The sequence below is a fragment of the Pituophis catenifer genome, unplaced genomic scaffold, assembly GCF_029215685.1.
Source record: "Pituophis catenifer annectens isolate HBS135680 unplaced genomic scaffold, rPitCat1.0.hap2 SCAF_8, whole genome shotgun sequence".
Taxonomy (NCBI): domain Eukaryota; kingdom Metazoa; phylum Chordata; class Lepidosauria; order Squamata; family Colubridae; genus Pituophis; species Pituophis catenifer.
The window spans coordinates 38,409,311-38,430,865 of NW_027256888.1; the positions used below are offsets into that span (position 1 = coordinate 38,409,311).

The 21,555-nt window shown below is 38.9% G+C and overlaps 1 protein-coding gene across 2 annotated transcripts; it reads left to right on the forward strand.

Moving 5' to 3' along the window:
* Positions 1-10,431: 10,431 nt before the first annotated feature.
* CDKN2AIP (CDKN2A interacting protein) lies at positions 10,432-15,422 on the forward strand. Of its 2 annotated transcripts, none has more exons than XM_070948842.1 (3): positions 10,432-10,803; positions 12,483-12,610; positions 13,059-15,422. In XM_070948842.1, the coding sequence occupies exons 1-3, from the start codon at positions 10,526-10,528 to the stop codon at positions 14,048-14,050; spliced, it is 1,398 nt and encodes a 465-aa protein (XP_070804943.1). In that variant the 5' UTR covers positions 10,432-10,525; the 3' UTR covers positions 14,051-15,422. The 2 variants fall into 2 exon arrangements, with proteins under 2 accessions (XP_070804943.1, XP_070804944.1); XM_070948843.1 differs by having other exon boundaries at positions 13,062-15,422.
* The last annotated feature ends 6,133 nt before the right edge of the window (positions 15,423-21,555 follow it).

Below are 21,555 nucleotides of genomic sequence, written 5' to 3' on the forward strand. Positions count from 1 at the left end.
ACAGCCCCTGTTAACAGCTTCCGCTAGGTTAATTAGCTGCAAAAAGCTGCAAAAAGTTCCTGGAGCAGATTTTTTTCCCCCTAGCTATGCTGAAAACAAAGGCGAAAGGGAAAGTAAAGCTGCAAGGTGACAAAATGAGGCAGAGAGAGATTTCTTTCTTTTTCTTTTTCTTTTTCTTTTTCCTCACCAAAAAAGGTAGGTACAAAACTGCAAACAATGGGAAATTTTGGGCAAAAGAGCAGAGTTCAAGATTTTAAAACACAAAAGAAAAAAAGCTCTATTTAACTAGGGAATTGTAATAATTGAGATACTATTAATAATTGTATATTGTGTTGAAAGCAGAAATGGTTAAGTTGTGGTTTGGAGGAATATATGGGGGAAATTATTTGGTTTATTATTATTGGTAAATATAATTAATTGATTTGTAAGAAATTGGATTGCATGGAAATAATTGGAATATTCATGTTCATATTGATTAATATACAAAAAAGATAGTTATATAACTAATTGATTTATATTAAAATGTTGAATTTATATTAAACAACTGTATTACATAATTACATAATTAACCAATATGAGGATGGATATAAAAATAGATGACAATGGGAAGGGGTATAATATAGAATAGAAGGGAAAAATTGAATTTGATTAAGATTAGAGATGAGGATGAAGGGTAATACTGTTTTTTTTAAAAAATAGATGAGGAATAAATATGGCAAAAAGGAAATATAGAAATTGTAAATTTAATTGAAATGACTAAATGCTGTTTAAATTTGTGAACCAGCCAAATATTCTGTTCAAAGAAAATACATTGTATGTTTGTATGTGTGTTTCTAATTATTGCTATTTATTCATATTTGTTCTCTTTTATTCTTTAAAGTTTAACAATTCATTCTTAATCTTAATATCTTTATATTTGCTTGGGGTTGGCTTTCTTCCCTTTCATCTTTTTTATTGTACAGCAATCTTTCTCCTCAAACCTACTACCTCTCTCTTTTCTTTCCTTCTTACTTTCTCTTCCCCCCACCCTCTTTTTCTCCTCCCTACTTCCTCTTCCTTTCTCCTTCTCCTCCTCTCTTCCTCCCTCTCTTACCCTCACTCCTACTCTAAATTCCATTCCTTCATCCCTCTCTATTGCTGTATCCTTTAATGCATATGGACTACTCAGAGGGCTGAAAAAGTTATTTTTGACTGGTCCTCACACTTTTGACCAGTCCTCGAACTTATGACTGTCCTCACAGTTTACATTTTTGCCCTATCTTGTCATCATGGTGAAGAGAAGCAGTTGTGAAATGAGTGACATGGTTGTTAAGAATGCTGCACGGGCATAAATGTGAGGATGGTCATAAGTGTGAGGACCAGTCAAAAGTGCGAGGACCTGTCAGAAATGACTTTTTTCAGCCCTCTGGTTAGTCCTTTTGTGCATATGGACTACTCAGAGGGCTGAAAAAGTTATTTTTGACTGATCCTCACACTTTTGACCAGTCCTCGAACTTACGACTGTCCTCACATTTTACATTTTTGCCCTATCTTGTCATCATGGTGAAGAGAAGCAGTTGTGAAATGAGTGACATGGTTGTTAAGAATGCTGCATGGGCATAAATGTGAGGATGGTCATAAGTGTGAGGACCAGTCAAAAGTGCGAGGACCTGTCAGAAATGACTTTTTTCAGCCCTCTGGTTAGTCCTTTTGTGCATATGGACTACTCAGAGGGCTGAAAAAGTTATTTTTGACTGGTCCTCACACTTTTGACCAGTCCTCGAACTTACGACTGTCCTCACATTTTACGTTTTTGCCCTATCTTGTCACCATGGTGAAGAGAAGCAGTTGTGAAATGAGTGACATGGTTGTTAAGAATTCTGCACGGGCATAAATGTGAGGATGGTCATAAGTGTGAGGACCAGTCAAAAGTGTGAGGACCTGTCAGAAATGACTTTTCAGCCCTCTGAGTAGTCCCTATACACATAGCCATGGCCACCCGGTCACATGACCAGCTAGCCACGCCCACCCTGTCACATGGCCTCCAAGCCACTCCCACACAATAAGTCACGCCCACAATGGTGTCCTTCTTACCAATGTTAAAATCTGTTCACCTTACCCTATACACATAGCCATGGCCACCCGGTCACATGACCAGCTAGCCACACCCACCCAGTCACGTGACCAGCTAGCCATGCCCACCCAGTCACATGACCAGCTAGCCACACCCACAAAATAAGCCACGCCCACAATGTCCCTCTTTACCAATGTTAAAATCTGGTCACCTTAACAATGATCTCCTTTCAGTGGTGGGATTCAGCCAGTTCGCACAACTTCAGGAGAACCAGTTGTTATCTTTCTGAGCAGTTTGGAAAACTGGTTGTTGGAAGAAATCATTAGGCCAGAGAACCGGTTGTTAAATTACTTTAATCCCACCACTGCCTCCTTTGTTTTATTAACATTTAGAAACAGGTTACTTTTATTGCACCAGTCCACCAGAGCCTTCACCTCTTACCTATAAGCATCTTCATTGTCGTCCTGGATAAGACCCACCACTGCCGTGTCTGTAATTAGCCTATAATACTGCATTGTAACCACTGTGCCACCATGGCTCTGCTTCACCAAAGCTCTTAATGTCCCAAATTTGCCAGCTAGTGAAACTGGCCTATATTTTTACAGGGTTTTAAGGGGTGTGTGTGTTAGTGTACACTTGATTTTTCTCCCTAATTAATTCCTTTTGGAATGGGATGTTGTTTCTCCGGTGAGTCATGCTAAGTCTGGGCCTCTGCTACTTGTATTGAAAAAGCTCAGTCAGTTAATAGATCAGGGGGTTAGAAGCATAGGGGAAATAGGGCATCTCTGATAATCTGGGGGAAAGAGTAGTGTTAGCAATTTGTGTCATTTTCTGAACTTTAGGTATTTTCTCAGTCTCAGTGAAGGGTTGCCTGAATTACAATGGCAAAGCTAAGGAAAAAACTTTGCATGCCTTCTCCTACAGTGGCACAGAGGAAGAATTCCTTGCTAATTCGGCAGGGAAAGAGAACTCATAATGTTGCTGTTATTTTATACAGCATCCCATTACAAATATAATATGTATTCTAGAATGAATGCCACAGTTTTGAAAGACATAAAAGCTTACAAGGTAGCCTACAATGATTATGCTATATTACACATATGCTATAAAATGTTAAATATGAATCCAGCCTGAACTAATTCTCATATAGTATGTATACATTGATATCCTGGAAACCACAATTCATACTCCTATTCTTCAGACAGCAGGGGGCAGCCCCAGGTGACCTTTCTGGGACTGAAAGTTAAATAGAGTCATCCTGGTTAATAGGTGAATGGGAGACTGTCAGGGGATACCAGCCTGTAGGGAAGACTGGGAAGACCGGGAAGATCTAAGAGCCTCTCAGAAGAAAACAATAGCAAGCCATGCCTATCCTGATGCCAGGAAAATTGCATGCATACATCCATTAAGTCACCAGGAATCAAGTCGATTGGAGATCATGTCAATATTTATTATTACAAATCTAGCAGAATTACACTTCAGATCGTATTTGCCTGGTAGTCGAGCAGCACCGTAAATGAAGTGTAACCCCTGAATTCAGCTTCAACAGTGTAATGTATATATGTGATCCAGTTTCCTTCAGTGCCATCCAGTGGAATAAATGTATATCACAGTTGTACAAGGTTAAGATATAAAATGTGAAAAATTGTATTTTAAAAATGATTAACAATCAATGGCAGTTCATTTTCCTGAAATTAAATAGTTGGCTAAATTTTACTCTACTATCCTCAAAAAGAATAAGGGAAAGTTTTATACTACCTTGATCTATCTTCAAATCCTAATGAATAAATGATGCTTGTTGGCAAATGCCAAAAGAAAGAAAAGTAAGAATGTAGAATTACGGGACTTAACGACTGAGTTCATGCCCTCTACAATCCATGGCTTAATGATCTACTGTATTAAATAAATATTATTGGCTGGATTTAAACAACATATTTAGGAATAACCCATACTTTGGTTTACATATTTCACTAAGCTAAATAAATTACCTTGAGGCTTAGTGCATTACCTGTCCCATTTCCCAAAGTCTGAATACACACATTCAGATGACACACTTCCATTAAAATGCATTCTGAGCCAACACAACACTCACTTTTTTCCCAATACCATCCCTACTAGATTGGCACAGACATCTAGTATTTAGCATTATATATGATTATTAGGTTATGAGAGGAAATGTAGAAGAGGTTTCTCTGTAAATAGAAATATTATTAATACTGATATAATTTTTATTATGGTCACAGACCAGCATTACAAATAAAAAGCATTAAAAAGGAAAAAAGAGAAGATATCACAATTAGTGATGGGTTGTCATTGGGGAGTCAAAGTCTATTTAATTCTACAGACAATATAACAAAATTTAGCCACATTCAAAGAAATTACCTCATATTGAACTGATAACAGCAATTGTACATAAAAAAGACCAGTATTTTTATCAGGTGAGGCCTTGTGAAGTGGGTCTATGAAAGCACTTTCGTTTATATGAGTGATATGAATTGATTTTTAAAGGAAAGAAGAAAATATCAGAATTCTTAAGACAAGCCCTATGCAAAACAATTCACATATTGGATTCTTATATATTGAAAATGTGGTCACTCTTCCACAAAGCTACTATGCCTAGTGCAGTGATGGCTAACCATTTTTGCCATATGCGCCCTGCCCCCGTGCATATGCGCATGACTCCCCCCCCGCTCCCCTCGCTTCTGACACATGATGGCCTGGTAGGCCCGTTTTTCTCTTTCACCTAGCTCCAGAGGTTCTCTAGGAGTCTGGGGAGAGTAAAAATGGCCTTCCCCACCCCCCCCAGAGGCCCTCCAGAGGCCAGAAACAGCCCGTTTGCCAACTTCCAGTCCTACCGTCCAGCCTCTGTTTTTGGCCTCTGGAGGACCTCCGGGGGCTGGGAAAGGCCATTTTCGTCCTCCCCAGACTCCTAGAAAGGCTCTGGAACCAGATGAGAGAGAAAAATGGGACTTCCCCACCATCCTCTGAGGCCCTCTGGAGGCAAGAAACCTGTTTCCCTATTTCTGGTGGGCCCAAAAGGCCCGAAAATCAGCTAGGCGGTGCACACATGCGCACCGGAGCTAAGCTCGTGTGCCCAGTGATATGGTCACAAGTGTCACGCATGCCATAGGTTTATTTATTTATTTATTTATTTATTTATTTATTTATTTATTTATTTATTTATTTATTTATTTATTATATTTCTATACCGCCTTTCTCCCGTAGGACTCAAGGCGGTGTACAGTCAAGAAAAATATAGACACACAAACATCATAAAATTGCTAATTAAAATTATTACTATATATATAGGTTCGCCATCACGGGCCTAGTCCATAGCTATACTATGAAGTATATAGCTATATATACTATAAGCACATTACCAACCACTTCTGATTATTTAAACACAAAGAATGTCTTCCTAAACTGTAAGATGAATAGCGAAACTGCTTATACTTGTTTATCTGCATGATTCTAACTGACATGGTTGATGGCCCATATCTAGGGTAATTTTAATTGCCACATCTTTTGAAGCTGTATTGTACACAGAGAATAGGAGAATTTAAGACAAGCTTTTAGAACTTTAATACCCCCTCCCCCATTCAACTGTTCCTACAACCAACACAAGCTATATCATTGCAGCTTGTTTTTCTGATACAAAACAGTTCCATGGAATGGAACAAATTTATTTCTCCTGAAGTTAGCTAAAAACAAACAGCTGCATCTATTTATATTTCCAGAAAGCTGAAATATAAAGGACCATGATTAGAGAACATTGTTTATTTATGCATTTATTTATGCTTGCATATGAGCAAGCAAGCATCCAATTTCCAATATTTTATGGGACTAAAAAGAATTTGTATCATAGATCTTTCTCTGTTCATGATCCCTTAATTTTGAAAAATTAAAGTGGTATTCTTGTATTTTTTGATTGCTTGATTTGTATGATTTTTCAGATGCAGCACATAGTATATATAATTACTTACATATTATAAGCCAAATACTCTATAAACATTGTTCCATAGTACTGGTTTGCTTGCCAGAAAAAAGATATCATTAGAAGCAGGCAAAGACTGGAAAGTAGTAGGAGCTATGTTTGAAATCCTGGAAGTGATTTCTGGAAGTCATGGGACTCCAGGGAGATGTTGGGAAGTTACTGGGGAAAAGCAAAACTCAAGATGAAAGGTAAAGAGTGGGAATGAAATGCTCCCCACCTGGAGTGAAAGTTTGGGAGATCCACCACAGCATGATTTTGGTGAGATTATGGTCTGGAAGATTTTTGTTCTGGAGAGACAAGTGAAAGGAAAGGTGCTATTTCTAGGTATAAAGTGGTATAGTTGGAGATATGAGGTGGTTGCTGAGTGACTTTGTCAACAGCAGCCCCAAGAAGAATGGATGTTCTGGATTGAATGGAGTGTTGGAAATTGGAGGGACTGGAGTAAAACAGGCATCTGTATAGGTTGCCTTGAAGAAGTGAGGAATAGAAAGAAAATAGAAAGGAAGTTAAAAGATTACGGTAGTTGAAAGATATGATAGGAGACAAAGGTACAAGACCGCTTTGGAAAGGAGAAATTGGAAAGTTGAGATCAGTTCCCGCATGTAGCCCCTGACATTATCTCATGACTAGGTCAAACCATACTCTGATTTGTGCTACTGAATAGTAAGTCTGCTGCTTTTATTGCATCTGTAAATAGCCACCCTGCAGCATTTTATTTGGGTTACATGGGGAATGCCAAGCTAGATTAGTTTATGAGCAATTATAACTTTTGTCACTGGGAGTCAGGCAGCATATAGATTTAACAGTATCCTCATGACCTCCTATTTGAACTACTGTGACATGCTCTACATGGAGCTACCACTTTAAAGTATTTGAAACTTTAGTTGATGCAAATTGCAGTGGCATGGGCAGTTAAAGGTGCCAATTGTTTGGTACATGTGACATTACTGCTTCATGAGCTGCACTGGCTACCAGTTTGTTTCCAGATGTAATTCAAGGTGCTTGTCAAGGCTGATTCGCACTTTCATCTACATTTTGCTTCACTCACAGCTTGACAATAACAAGGAAGGGGGTAGATGGAATGCAAGGGTGGGAGAATGGTATTCAAGCATTTGTTGGCTTTTGTGAGACATTGCTGGCATCTCAAGGACACACAGAGCAGATGTCCTAGCAGGGCTGGCTGGTTCCCATAACAAAATGAACAGAAGCGATTGGTGGACCTATTGGACTGTGGGTGGCCCAAAGGGAAAAAGGGGAATTAACTATGATTGCTTTTGTGCCGGAAACCCAGAACTGGTTTCACTTCTTCTGTGCCAATGTGGTTTATTCAGTAAAGTTTTATATTCTTGGTAAAATAATGTCCATGAATGTTTTTCTAGATTCACCAACCTACCTTTAAAGCCAAGTTACTTACAGTCCATCTCTTCTCAGTTCCTACTCATCCTGTCTGATAAGGCAGGAGAGGCATATGCGGGTACGATCAGCCAAGGAGTATCAGTTGGCAGGCCTTGTAGAAGAGCTTTTCCTTCCATGGGCATGCACCACTTGTTGCATCCTTTCCCTGAGAGTGGCCTTTTGCAAGACTTTGAAGACTGTTCTATGCCAGACTCTATTTATCGGCTATGACAAGGGCTTTTTATGATTGTTTGGCTGCTATGTGTTTCATTTTAATATTTTACATATTTTATTTGTTTGAATGTTGTGAGTCACCCAGAGATGTATCTGAAATGGATAGCTATATAAATAAAATCAAATGAAATTTAAGTTTGCAAAACATCTGGCTCTTAACATCATTTGCATCTGCTCAGAAGTGGTTGCTGGTCAGGCAAGTCTAGCTGAGATGATAGAGGCAACATCTTTTGAGGTGATTTGGAACTGATTTAAGCCTGTCAATCCTGAAAAAAATGAACAATATTCTCTGTGTGATTAAGTCTGTGATCTATTGATTACATCATTGTTGTCCTTGATTGGTGAAAGCCTTGAAGAGTTGTTAGTGGCAAGGTACAAGGAGTGATTAATGCATCTTTAGGCAAGGAGATGGTGATGCACTCCCAATTTATGAAGTCAGCCTTTGATAGTTATTTTGAATACTTAACTTGTTTCAAACAAACCTAGGCTTAATGCCAGCAAGATAGAATGACTGATTGATTCATCTGTAATTCTAAGTGGGATTGTGTCCTGCAAGATGCAGCTGGCTTGTAATCTGGGATTTTTCTTGGACTCAGAGGTCTGTCTAGAACAGCAATTGGAGGCCATGGCAAAGAAGGTTTTTGTACTATTTTGTCAGGTGTAACCATTTCTGAATCAGGAGACACTGCTGGATTGCCACATTGTCATTTTAGATTTGGATTACTGCAACTCATTTTACATGGAACCGTTCCTATAGAACAGTAATGGATAACCTTTTTTTGTTTTTCTTTTTGTGTGCCAAAAGCACGTGCGAGTGCCGGCACCCATAATGCAATGCGTGCCCCTCCGTGCATGCACATGCAACTCCTCCACGCTCCTCCCCTCGCATGCGTGCATTTTGGGCCTAGAAGGCCTCTCTGCAGCCTCCTGGGCCAAAAATGGGTTGTGTGGGGGGGCTCACCCCCCCCCACGCTCACGCCCCTGCACATGCACACGCGAACTCCACGCATGCGCACATATCTACCACATGCACCCCAGCCCCTGCGCATCTCAAAAATCAGCTGGCCGGCGGGAGGCCCGCGCACACATCTGCAGTGGAGCTGAACTAGGCAACCCGCAGAGGGTTCTGCATGCCAGCTGTGGCATGCATGCCGTAGGTTCACCATCACAGCTATAGAACATTCAGAAGTTGCAAATGATTTAGAATATGGGGGCCCAAATAGTTATAGGTTTGCCCGGGCTTGTCTTGTGACCCCTTTACTAGGGAAGCTGCAATAGCTGCTGATTAACTTCAAGGTATAATTTAAGGTGTTATTCTTTTAAAGCCCTACGTAGCTCAGAATCTGACTGTCCCCAAGTGCACTTGCTCCAAGTGGAATACCTACCTGGTGAGATCAGAAAGATAATTAAGGTTTCCATTGCCAAAGGAAGATTATCAACACAAATCCTGGTGGCTCAGCAGACTGATAGGATTGTGATTAACACCAGCTGTCTGCAATTACTGTAAGTTCGAATCTCACCAGGCTCAAGGTTGACTCAGCCTTCCATCCTTTCTAAGGTAGGTTAAATGAGGACCCAGTTTGTGGGGGCAATAAGCTGACTTTGTATAAATATACAAAAGTATGAAGGCTATTGCTTAACGCATTGTAAGCCCCCCTGAGTCTCCGGAGAAGGGCGGCATATAAATCAAATTAAAAAAAACAATCCAAATACTGAGTTTTCTGAGTGATAGCCCTCCTTCTCTGTAATAGTCTTTCCCTGAATGTAAGGACTGCCCTGTCAGTACAATGTTTCTGTTGAAGATCTGGCTGTCAGGAAATGGTTGGCATAAGTTGGAAAGTTGAATTAGGAGCAGGTTCAACTGACTACTGGAACTGAGGCAGTTTATTGTTTGAATTAGTTTAACCTATTACTGAATGTAGAAACATAAATTGCTCAGAATCTTGTGAAGGGACTGGCATAGAAGCCTTAGATAATTTTTTTAAAATGTCAGAAATTTATAGAGTATCTCTGAAATAAAGCCATTGTGTTGTAGCTTGAAAGGGAAAGTTGGAAAAGTATATTTAGAACAACTGCATTTCCTGCCGAGTATGTTATTAATATTAAAGGATCTCCATCAGCTGTCTTCCCAGCCTCTACCTGAGTATATTCTGAGATAAGCATTTTCATAGTTTCCCCTAATTATCCTTGTTATCTTTTGCTGCTCCTGTTTAAGTATCTCAAAATCTTTCTTAAAGTTGTCTGTAATTTTAGGTTCTATTCGCTCAAGTCTGCAAAAAAAAGAAAAACATTCTTGGTTGGATTGTTCCAGTAAAGTCCCATTCCTACCACCAAGAAGACGCGGGATCCAAAGACACCTTAAGAGAACCTTTTAATCAACAGACTTTCAGCAAAAGACACTGAAGGGGAACCAAAGCGACTTGTGGACCCAGAGACTTTGATCATTTACTTTACACACCCCGCCTTTACAGCTCGAGAGAGCCCATAGCCAATCCGGAGAGGAAGCCGTCAAAAAGCAACCGCTTACTACCCTCCGTCCCTCGGAAAGAACATCGAGTCGGGAGGAACGATGGGAAGGAAGGGCAGAAAATTTCATAAACAGGAAGCGGCGGGTCGCGCGGAAATGAAGTCATAAATAGATAGCCGGAACTTGTCTATGATAATTCGGCAGCTTCTGATTTGATCACCTCCGGAGGGGAGGGGGGATGTTGGTGATCTTCGCGCTACCTCCGGTTTAAACGGGAAGTCAGTTCCTTCGCGTCGCGGTAACGTAGGCCGGAAGTAAATACTCCTCTGTCGGAGAGCGAGCTGCAAGCTGCCGGTTGTTAAGAGCCACTTCCCAGCGGCCCATGGCCGAAGGGGAGGCCGCCCCGGTAGCGGGGCCCGCCGCGGCGTCTAGCCAAGGGAACGAGAAAGCGGGAGAAGCGAGCGATGCCGGCGTGGACTGGGTAGAAAAGTTGCGCGACGAGTGTGAGCCCGAGCAGCACTGGCAGTACCGGCGGGAGTTCTTGATTCGCAATGCGGAGGGTCTGTCCGTGAGCCGAAAGGACGACGCCGACCGCGCGGAGCTCCGTCGCCTGGTCTCTTTCTCCAGGGTGTGGGCCAACCACGTCTTCCTGGGTTGTCGGTAAGTTGGTGGCGGTAATATTTTTGGTGAAGAATTGCAAATGTAATGTGCTTTCAAGAAACGGCGTATTTTAGGGTAGTAAAAGTAGTGCGGGAAGAAGATTGATAGATGTTTTTAGGGTTTTTTAAAAAAATGTTTTTAATATTAAAAAAGTATTTTTATAAGCAACTCAAGGCAGTAAACATACCAAATGCTCCTCCCTCCCTCCTATTTTCGCCACCATAAGCCTATAAGGTTTGGCTGGAGAAAGAGAGAGAGAGAGAGAGAGTGGCCCAAGGTCACCCAGCCAGCTTTCACGGGTAAGGCGGGACTAGAGCTCACAGTCTCCTAATTTCTAGCCAATAGAACTGGCTCTCTGTTTTAAATGTCGTTCTGTCTTTTCTAGCCCGATACAAATGCTTCCACAGCTCTCTTATTTACCATATGAGATTTGCAATTGGGGAGCGGGTGGGTGAGAGGGATTGAAAGATTGCTTTGAAGTCTCCCACATTTTGAAAATTTGCAAGATGGTCATTTTTTTCTTCTGCTTTTTCTTACAAAAGTCACAGTGGCAAATGTGGAAATCCTACGTGGTCTTCTATCTTTGGTGCAACTGCATCTAATTATTGCAGCTGCTACAATGATAAAGCACAATGCCGTTATTTGGTATAACTGACCTCTGCAGAATATAATGATAATAATACATTATAATTCTTGGGTAATCTTCCCAAATAAATTTCCTGTTTACTATTTTTCTTCTATGCCCAGATTTAGAGAATTGTAGGAAAAGTATTGCTGTAATAATACTTATGGGGCACCTACAATTAAACTATCCCCACTGACTTGAGGATTGCATTTTTCTTTTCACTTAAATGCTTGGTTCTTGCTTTTGATCTATTGGTGTTACCTTTGATAAGTCATCCTAAATGTTTTCTGTTCACATAATAGAAATCTTTACTATAGCACAATCTTTGAATCAACATTCAATGAGTAGAAATCCATGTAGTAGCTTGTCTAATACCTCCACTGTACTCTCTTGGGGTGAGCCTAATACAGGTAGTCCTCAACTTCCAACAGTTCATTTAGTGACTGTTCAAAGTTATAACAGCATTGAAAAATGTAGCTTATGACCCTTTTTCACAGTTACAACCTTTGCAGCATCCCCATGATCATGTGATCAAAATTCAGATGCTGACAACTGACTCATATTTATGACTGTTGCTGTGTCCTGAGGTCATATGATCACCTTTTGCAACCTGACAAGCAAAGTCAGTGGGGAAGCCACATTCACTTAACAACCGGGTTATTAATTTATCAGCTGCAGGGATTCACTTAACTGTGGCAAGTAAGATCATAAAATGGGGCAAAACTCACTTAAATGTCTCACTTAACAACAGAAATGTTGAGCTCAATTGTGGATGTAAATAGAGGGCTACCTGTATTTTTTATTAGCCTAAGTACTTAGACTTGAAATTTGTTTTTTTAAAAATCAAGGCTTTGAGCTTTTATGTATTGTGCTTTATATAGATTTAACAATTGTACATCACCTTGAAATTCTAAATATGTTTTAAATAGCTTAACTAAATAGTTTAACATGCACCAACCCAATGCTTTTGCTTTAGAAGCCATTGATGCTCTAAATGTTATGAATATAGAATCAGTTTTCCTCAAAGTGCTAATTTCTATCTTTTCCTGCTTAGATATTCTCCGCAAGTGATGGAAAAGGTGATGGACATGGCTGTAGGCATTACAGTGACCAATGCTCCAACCCACACTCTGAGAGATGAACTGGTTGCCAAGGTGAAACGAGGCATATCCAGTAGCAATGGTTAGCAGATCATAGCTGGCAAATACACATAGGAATATATTTAACCAAATACATGTTAGCTTATTTGTTAAAATTGTTAATACTTCAGAAATTATTTAATTTAATTACTGCTCTGATAATTCTTAAAACTTCTAAAGTTTGTAAGGTGATTTCTTTTTAAGTTGGTGGTGTTAACTAGCATTAAATAGTTACAATTCATAGTTCAGTTTGGTTTTTTATCCCCCCTCCATGAAAAAGTTCCATCTTTTTTGATCCAAATTATAAATTCATGGGAGAGGTTATTTATCTTTTGTATTAAATGTAAACTTTTTGCAAAATTTAATTAGAGTTACGGTTAAGGTAAAAGTAAGTAGATTCTTTGGCTCTAGTTCTCTTGGTAGTGTTTTATGGTAATAAGGATACTTGTATTTACTCAGAATTACATACATAATTTGTTTATACTTTCCAGAAGGTCCTTGCAAGAAACAGGCTGTTGGTGCTGACAAACCGTTCGAAGTTAATAACGAAAAGTCCACAAAGGCAGAGCTGAAGGTGGAAACAGATAAGGAATCTCTAAAGAACGTAGAAAAAGATATATCAGAAACCCCAGAGAAGACTCAGTCTTCGCCTACAGCAGCTTTGGCCTTGACCCAAAAGGTAGAGCCTACAACAGCTTCAACTGTATCTCAGAAGGCAAAATCTGCTTCAACTTCAAAATTGACTCCCAATGTAGTGCCTGCAGCAGCTTCAACTGTGACCCAGAAAATTGCTCCTGCAGCACCTTTAACTGGAGGAAGAATAGAAAGCAAAGCTGCTAATTATGAATCTACACCAGCTAATAAGCACAAATCTGAAAATGTCTTACAAGCTGAAAAGAAGGTTGGCTTGGAAAGTACTACAGTATTAGCTTCAAAAAGTAGTTCACATACAAGTGTAGCCCCAGTTAAAGTGCCCTGCAAATTGTTGACACATGAAGATGCAAAAGAAAGGCAACCATTTTTCAATAGACTCTACAAAGCTGTTGCTTGGAAGTTAGTTGCTGCTGGAGGATTTAGTCCAAGTGTCAACCATGTAGAACTCTTAAACTCATCCATTCAGTCTGTAAAGGCAACATTAGATGTTGAATTTGTTCCACTGAAAGAGCTTGCAGATTTACCTCAAAATAAAAGCTCTCAGGAAAGTATAGTTTGTGAACTGAGATGCAAATCTGTGTATTTGGGTACTGGCTGCGGGAAAAGCAAGGAAAATGCCAAAGCAGTTGCTTCAAGGGAAGCCCTGAAACTATTTCTCAAGAAGAAAGTTATTGTGAAATTATGTAAAAGGAAATACAAAGGAAGAGAAATTGAAGATTTGGTGCTTCTTGATGAAGAATCCAAACCATTAAATTTACCTCCTGCTCTACGAAATCCTCAAGAAATACTGCATAACAGTGAATCTGTTACAGCCTATACTAGCAAATGATGTTTTATCACAATTAACTGTGTTATCTTTGAACAGTAAAGGAGTCCCAGATATTTTTTATTTCTTGGTTCTGTTTTGCAGAATAAATACCATTATTGTTCTTTCACTCAGTAGTAAATGTAAATAATTCTTTAAAGATGTAAAGTGTGCAGAGATATGCCTTAAATTTAGCACACTAGTGTGCTGTTTTATTTGCTAAATAGTCTACTGAACTCTTATATTTTTTAACTAATCAAGGTACAGTTTGCTGGTCAATGCGGTCACATTTTGTAACTCCTACAATTTGGTAACAGTATTGCTCATTTTTGAACCCTGATCCTTTATAAACCGTTAATAAAATACGCAAACAACAACCATTGTACCTAGATGGTAAAATGTTATTTAAAAATAGAAATATTTAATCACCTGCTTCATGTGTTGGTCATACTGTTCACATGCCTGTTTAAAAAGCAAGCTATTGATTTGGATTGTTTTAATTAAGTAGTGGTATTTAAATTTTAATTCAAAGTAGTATATGCTGGTCCTTTTTTAATATCAAAGTTACAAATTGTCATTAAATCTTCAATTTTCTTATTTTACTAAAGTTCCTCAAATTTAATATCCAAATTTGTGAAAAATCTCTCATTCACTTTTTCAAATAAATACAGCTTTCTATACTAAGCAAATTTTTATGTCTAATAATTTAGGGGAAAATTCTTGCATTTATGTAATGTACTGTTTTGACTGAGCACTTTTAATGATCTCAACCCTTTTTTATAACTTTGATATTTGCTTAAAAACTTAAATCTTGTGCTGTAAATTAACAAGTTCAACAAATATGAGGTGCTAGTTTTATTAAAACATCTGCATTGTGTTCTAATCTTATATCTGTGTATTTTCAAATATGTTTTCTAGGATTTAACAGATGAAACTTGTTGCACTAATTTACTGTGCAAGAGTGAAAACACTGCAGTGCTGTTTTTGCTTGTAGTTACAAATGTCTGGCAGTGCTTTTTTTCTAAAGCAGATCTATATATTGTGTTCTCTCTGCAATGTTGGCTTATTCTAGAGTCATTACATTTCAAGCATATCTCTATAAATTAAAATCAAATACCACTTTCATTGTGCAACAGCTCCTGAAAAATAGAGCAATGTTACTGACCCAGGCTGTGATTCAGTAATTCACAAGCATTTATCAGAGTTTCTTATTTGTCTCCTGATCCAGTTAGTAGCTGTTGATATAATTTGATACGTTTTAAAAGTAGTTAGCACTAAGAATTGGTTTTAGGAATGATTTTTTGCAATGGTTGGGGATCCTCTGTATGACCTCCGCTACCATTCTTTTAATTCAGTTTAAAGTTTAATACTTTAAATATTAAAATTATGAATTGAATTATGGCTTCTCTTGAGTTTTAGTCATTGATTTGGTGATTTTCAGAAATTTGATTTAAGTGACAATGTTTCTCAGTGGCCACTTAAAGATTTGTGGACCAACTCCCACATCTTAGCAAAGGCTAGGCTGCCAGAGGATTCTGGGGTTTGAAGTTCATAAATCTAGAAGTTGTCAAAGTTTGGAAACTATTGTTTAAATTCAATATATTTTTAAAGCATTCTTTTTGCAAGTGTATTCTATTTGGTTTTAATGAATTTATTTTGGGAGGTTCTGAATGATCCATGAATATCTTTTGACAAAAACAAATAAGACTTCCATCAGTAGTTTTACCTAACATTGAGATTTTTCTTAAAGTAATCTAAGGAATAGCCTATTAGTGATTTGAACATCAAGGATAGGATATAAATGTTGACAAAAACAGTATATTATCATTTCATGTTTTAAATGAAACACAAGTAGAAATTACAGCAAAGTATTGCTTGAACTGCTAATATAATGCAGTTCATCTGACCTCTAGAAACAGATTGGCTTGTCCCTACATGTATGCCCTGTGCCCCTGGAAACCTTTCCAGAGAATTTGGGTGTGTGTGTCAGAAGCAGTAAAAATGAGAGGAAGATGGGAGCTACTAGCAAAAGAAAGGACTGGAATAGTTTTTCTATTAAGATTTAATGTTAAGATTCCATTTTGGCAATTTCTTGCTGTCAGTAACCTTTTTGGACATCCACATTGTTCAGAAGGATTTGTGATCCTTTGGAAAGGTTTAGAGAAGGATAGGAAACCCCTTCAATGAACTTTGTTTAACTTCATAATCCAAAGCAGTATTTTAACAGTCTTTCCAAATCAAATTAAAATGAGTATTGTGTAGGAATACTAGAAAAGAGATCATTTTGTTTTTTTTAAAGTTGCATCCAGTGTAAATTACCTTAAATAAAGGCATTTTCTATGGTTTGGCTCCTGTTCAAATTTAAACAAATGTTTAAGAAATTTAAATATTTATGGACTCATAAGCCAGATAAAGATACTACTTGCTCTGGATTAGTGATATTTTGTGGCATTTTTTCTGCTAAAAGACTTGTATATCAATCTGACTTGTGTTCGACTGAGTGGGGATGCTCTCAGTCAGGGAAGCCCAGTGCTTCACTTCAGACCAGTCCCTATCTCTCTGTTCAAGCTAACCCATTTAATGATGTAGACAAACATTGGAGAATGGTATGCTATAAATACTGCCTTCGGTGCCTGAATGAAGTGCTTATGTAGGTGTATTACCCTGAAATCAGATATATATATAACATTGAATCAGAGTAGAAAAAAAGGAAAAACAGTGCCTTTAGTGAAAAGCACTTCAGATTGTACCTATGTTTTGCTACAAATGTATACTTTTGTTCCCATTGTTATATTTGTTTATATGAAAATGAGTTAATGAATGCAAGGAATAGTCATGGAATGGTAATTTTTAATGAGATGTTTCCTTGTGTTAAGAGTTTTGTGACAGGTATGCTAGCTGAAAACTCATCAAATAAATAAATAAATGGATAAAGGTAGTAGACTAGAGTACACTATATTTTAAGACCCCTAATGCCTGGCTTCATATATTGAATTAAACTGTAACATGATTTGCTTCATTTTGGCTTTATGTGTTGTGCAAATTGAGCACCTGTGGTTTGTAAACAAGGATAGACATGTATGGGTCAGGCCAATTTGAGGTTCTTCAATGGAGCAAACCATGGCTTAATACAATATACAGTTTATTTCCACTTTTATGTTCTTATCTCAACAAAAACTTCTGTCTCAATATACATGCAAAAGTATACCATTAACAGATGATGCAGTGAAGATACCTGTATTATAGTAATACTGTATCCGTATAGGATTTGTGATATAGGACTTATTTCATACATCCATGAGATGAGAATTGCTGATCTACCACACTCTCGTCCCTTTGCCTATTGTTGAAAAGAACTAGGCCCCAGAAATATTTAGTGGGTTATATCTTCACTACTCTGTAAGATTGCCTCTGGAATAAGAAGCAGTCTTCTACTGGTTTACAGGCCTAACATCTACGATGAGGTAAGGAACTCTTTTAAGTAGTGAGAACAGATGAAATTGAGAACCATTTGTTCTCAAAAAAGTTGGAGATACTTTTTTCTTGCCTTGGATTGCTTAATTTCTAAATTGAGAAGATCCTCCTCCAGTAATGCTTTATGAGCTAGACATTCTATCCAAAACTGCTTCATATGTAGAACTTGGTGATGCTCAGGGAAAACTCAAAGGAGCTGCATGGGCCTCTGCATTTTATTTTATTTTTTGGTCTTTCAGGTTGAAGCTTGTGTGTTGGTATTTTTAAAAAATTGTATTGCAAGCAGTGGTTGAAATTATAATGACAGGAAAGTATTGGCATTTATCATATATGATATGAAAGCACAAATAAGGAAAGATGAAAACTTGAATTTAAACATGTAATTCAATTCCCTTTACTAAAAGTTATATTAAAGTTGAATTTAAATGAATTTCAACATGGTTTTAAAGAATAAATCCTATTTCTATTTTCGCTATCTGCTCTATTCCATTATGTCTAAGGAGTAAACTTTGTAGCTTGTAGCTGTCATTACCTAAGAGAGAGCCAAATGACCTTAGTAATTTCCTTTGATTCCAGAAAAACTCAGTTGTTTTTACAATATCCTAAAGGTAGGTGGCAGCACTTTACAGACCTCAGCCAATATCAGAAATGCTAAGCCTGGTTGGAAGTGCTTTTTTAAAAAAAACCTTGCCATTTTTTTAAAAAAATAGAAAAAAATATACAAAAGCACACCCATCCACTATAGTAATTATTATAATAGCAAAAAAGAAAAAACATCCTAGGCCATTTAAATATACCATGTTTATATCCATATCAATGTATCTAATTTGGCTTGAGAATGTCTGTTCTTCTAAATGGTTATGAAATAACATTTTTTTCAGTTAGTAAAAATATGTCTTAAAAATAGATAAGTTACACATTACTTGAATCTATACTCTGATATATCCAAATCAGTCCCTCAATACAATTCTGGCTATTCTCTGGATCTAACATAGGTAATATTCCTCAACAATGGTCAGATTCTACAATTTTGGAATATAACATTACTCCAAAAAGAAACCAAATCAGACATGACCAAAAAATATGAATTAATGTATTTTAAATGTCATATGTCACTCACAAAAGAAAATCTACAATCCATCTTTTGCACATATTTGAGGAATTCAAACATACAAACTTAACATTTTTTTAAAACTTGCATTCATTGATGTTCCATTATCAGGTATTCCAACCACTTATTTCATAATTATAAATATTAGTAATTTTGAGTTTAAATATGTTGGATAATATGGTGATGCTACACCATATTGTGAAAAATGGTATAAATCACTTTTTCTGTGCCATTGTAACTTTGAACTGCCACTAAATTAATGTTGAGGACTACCTGTAGATATTTCAATTATATTGGGATTTCTAGTCCTAGGGCTGTAATAAAAATTATCATACCTTTTCAATGAAGTCTATAATGATTTGATATTCAATTAAATTGACATTCCACATAAATATAGATGATAAAATAAGTACCCACTTTTAGTTTGAAAGTCTAGTAAATTAAAACCTTTATGAAGATAAAATGTGACAATCTTACTATCTGAATAAAAGCCCTATTTCTAATTAAAATATGTATTGATCAAGGAGAAATGCTTGTTTCTCATTAATCTTATCCTACTAACTCCCCCTGAGATGAGGCTGGCCCCAACCCTGTTGGGCTTCCAGAAGGCCCTCAAAACAAGGTTTTGTCATCTAGCTTTGGGGACCCCATGAAAAAGTGGATCCTGTCAGGTAATTATATGGCTATTAATGGAATGCACCCTATTCGTGTTTTCATGCTATTTTTTTTATTCTTGTTTTCATTTATTTTAAATTGTTTTAACATAATTTACTTTTCACATTTACTCTCCTTTTCTAGCCACAAACCTTCAAACCACCCTTCTAGTTCGTTAATTGCTCAGGAATTACATTCTTCAACCAATCCCAAACCCGCCTGCACGTCATTGTTTGACTCAAGCAATGGGGAGAGAAGACTCGAATATTTGCATAATATATGCAGGCAAATGACAGATGAGAATCTGAGGTTTTCTGCTCAGAATTGTTCTCCTGTGTCCTTCCTCACTCCCTAACAAAAGACCGTGATTTAAGAAGTAGCCCGTATTTCGAGAAATCAAATAACCGGAAAATATATTCTACTTTCGCTGTTTTCGTTTTGCTCACTATAACCTACAAGATAACCAGTCCAACGGAGTTTTATAAATCTGAAAATGGTAGTGTTGCTATATCAGCGTTCTGAAGACCTGCTCTCTAGGCTACTTGCGGAGGACTTGTTCCTCTTGGGCTTCCTCGCCGCCTAGGGGAAAGTCCCCGGACCCCGGGCAGAGAGTGCCGCGTGCTTTCACGCGCGCTATACCCTCTCGCAAACTCACACTTCTTCCGCCAAGAAGCCCTCAGGGCCGAGCGGGTGAGTGCGGGAGGGGCTCTCGTCAGCTCCATAGTTACGCAGGTAGTGCGCATGTGCTCCTTTCCTAAGGAGGCGGTCGCACCAACAAAACGGGGCTCATTCTTAGGACGCTTCTTTTTTTTTTTTTTTTCCTCTTGGCCGCTGCCTCTGCGGAGCCTTAACTGCGACTTCTGCATCGCAACCACGTAGGTCTTGTAAAGCAATGTTTTTTTTTTTAATCGGTCCCGGAAAGTGTAGAAAGAATCATTGTAGAATCGTTGCGGTTGTATTTTTCTACGATTAGCCAATGCAAGGGTTTTGTCCGTGTTTTAGGGGCTGTTGCATGTGTACAGGACAAACAATATTTGCACTAAAATCTTGTAACTTTATATTCCTTGTCAGCGCGTTTGGGAGATGTTTCTCCGAATGACGGAATATAAAACATAAATCTGCCAGAGCAGGTTGACCTAGGTCTATGTCTATGGCACGCCTTCCTCCAGTCCCAGGGAGCCTGGCAGCCTTCTGAATATTGCTCTAGAAATACTGTTTACTGTGTAACATGGAATTCCTGTTTTTTCGGCTACCTTCCCTAGTCAGGCCAGAGAAAACCATGGCTAAATGTAACAATGTACGGAGGTAGCTCGCGACCAAACGGCTTACTCTTCCCGGGAAGCTGATTAGAGGAAAAACCCAGTCTAAATCCACAGAAAAAACTGTCAGTTCGCTAGTTTTCTCTTCCCGAACCCTAAGAGCAGCATCGTTTTACCTTTTTTGCTCCTTTTTCGACTTAATTACATCGCGCCACCTAACTAGAGCCGGGGTCCGTGAGGGGTGTGGGACGAGAGGGGGAAGAGGAGGCCTAACTCTTGCCATCAAGGAGGAGTTTGAGGCTCGATCTGGAGCGGATGAGGCGACTTAATGCTCGTTTGTTCACTCTCGCTCATTTCAGACGTTACCGCAGATCCCGTGTGACGGTGGGACTCAATGCGGCTGGGATGTCGTGAAAACCCTGCCTGGAAGTTACATTTGCTTTTCTTGAATTTGGTTACCCGCGATTCTTGCCTTGCCTGCTCCTGTTAAACATGCCCGACTATAAAAAGAGGATGGGCGAAATAGATCAGTGGCCGGCACGTGCTTCGTTTCTACGGCGTTGTTACCGCCCATCTCCCCGACCGGAGAAAGAGTGGGAGCGGCCTAGGGCCGGGAGATAGCACGTTTCCTTGGGACCCGGCAGAGTCTAATTCTGACTCGGTCTCTTTAAATGAAATCCCGCCTTTCCCTCCCGCCCCGTTTGTCTTCTGACGTCCCACCAAGCTGGACCAATGGCATAGGTCGTAAGGGGAAGGCGGGAGAATGTGAACCGGCCGCACCTTATAAGGACAGGGCCTTGCGCATGCGTACTCTGCGGATCGAAGGGGGTGCGAGGAAGGAAAAAGAGGCGGGGAGTTCCAAGTGAGACAGGAGAGCATTTCTCTTAGCCGCCGCCCCCCCCCCCCGCTTCGGCCGATTAAGGACGCAGCCACCTGAGAGTCTCCCTCACTGCCCCCTTTCCTCCCTTCCTGCCCTGGAGCGATCCGAGCGGGCTGAACGAAGAGGGAAGGGGGTGTCACGTCCGGTAACG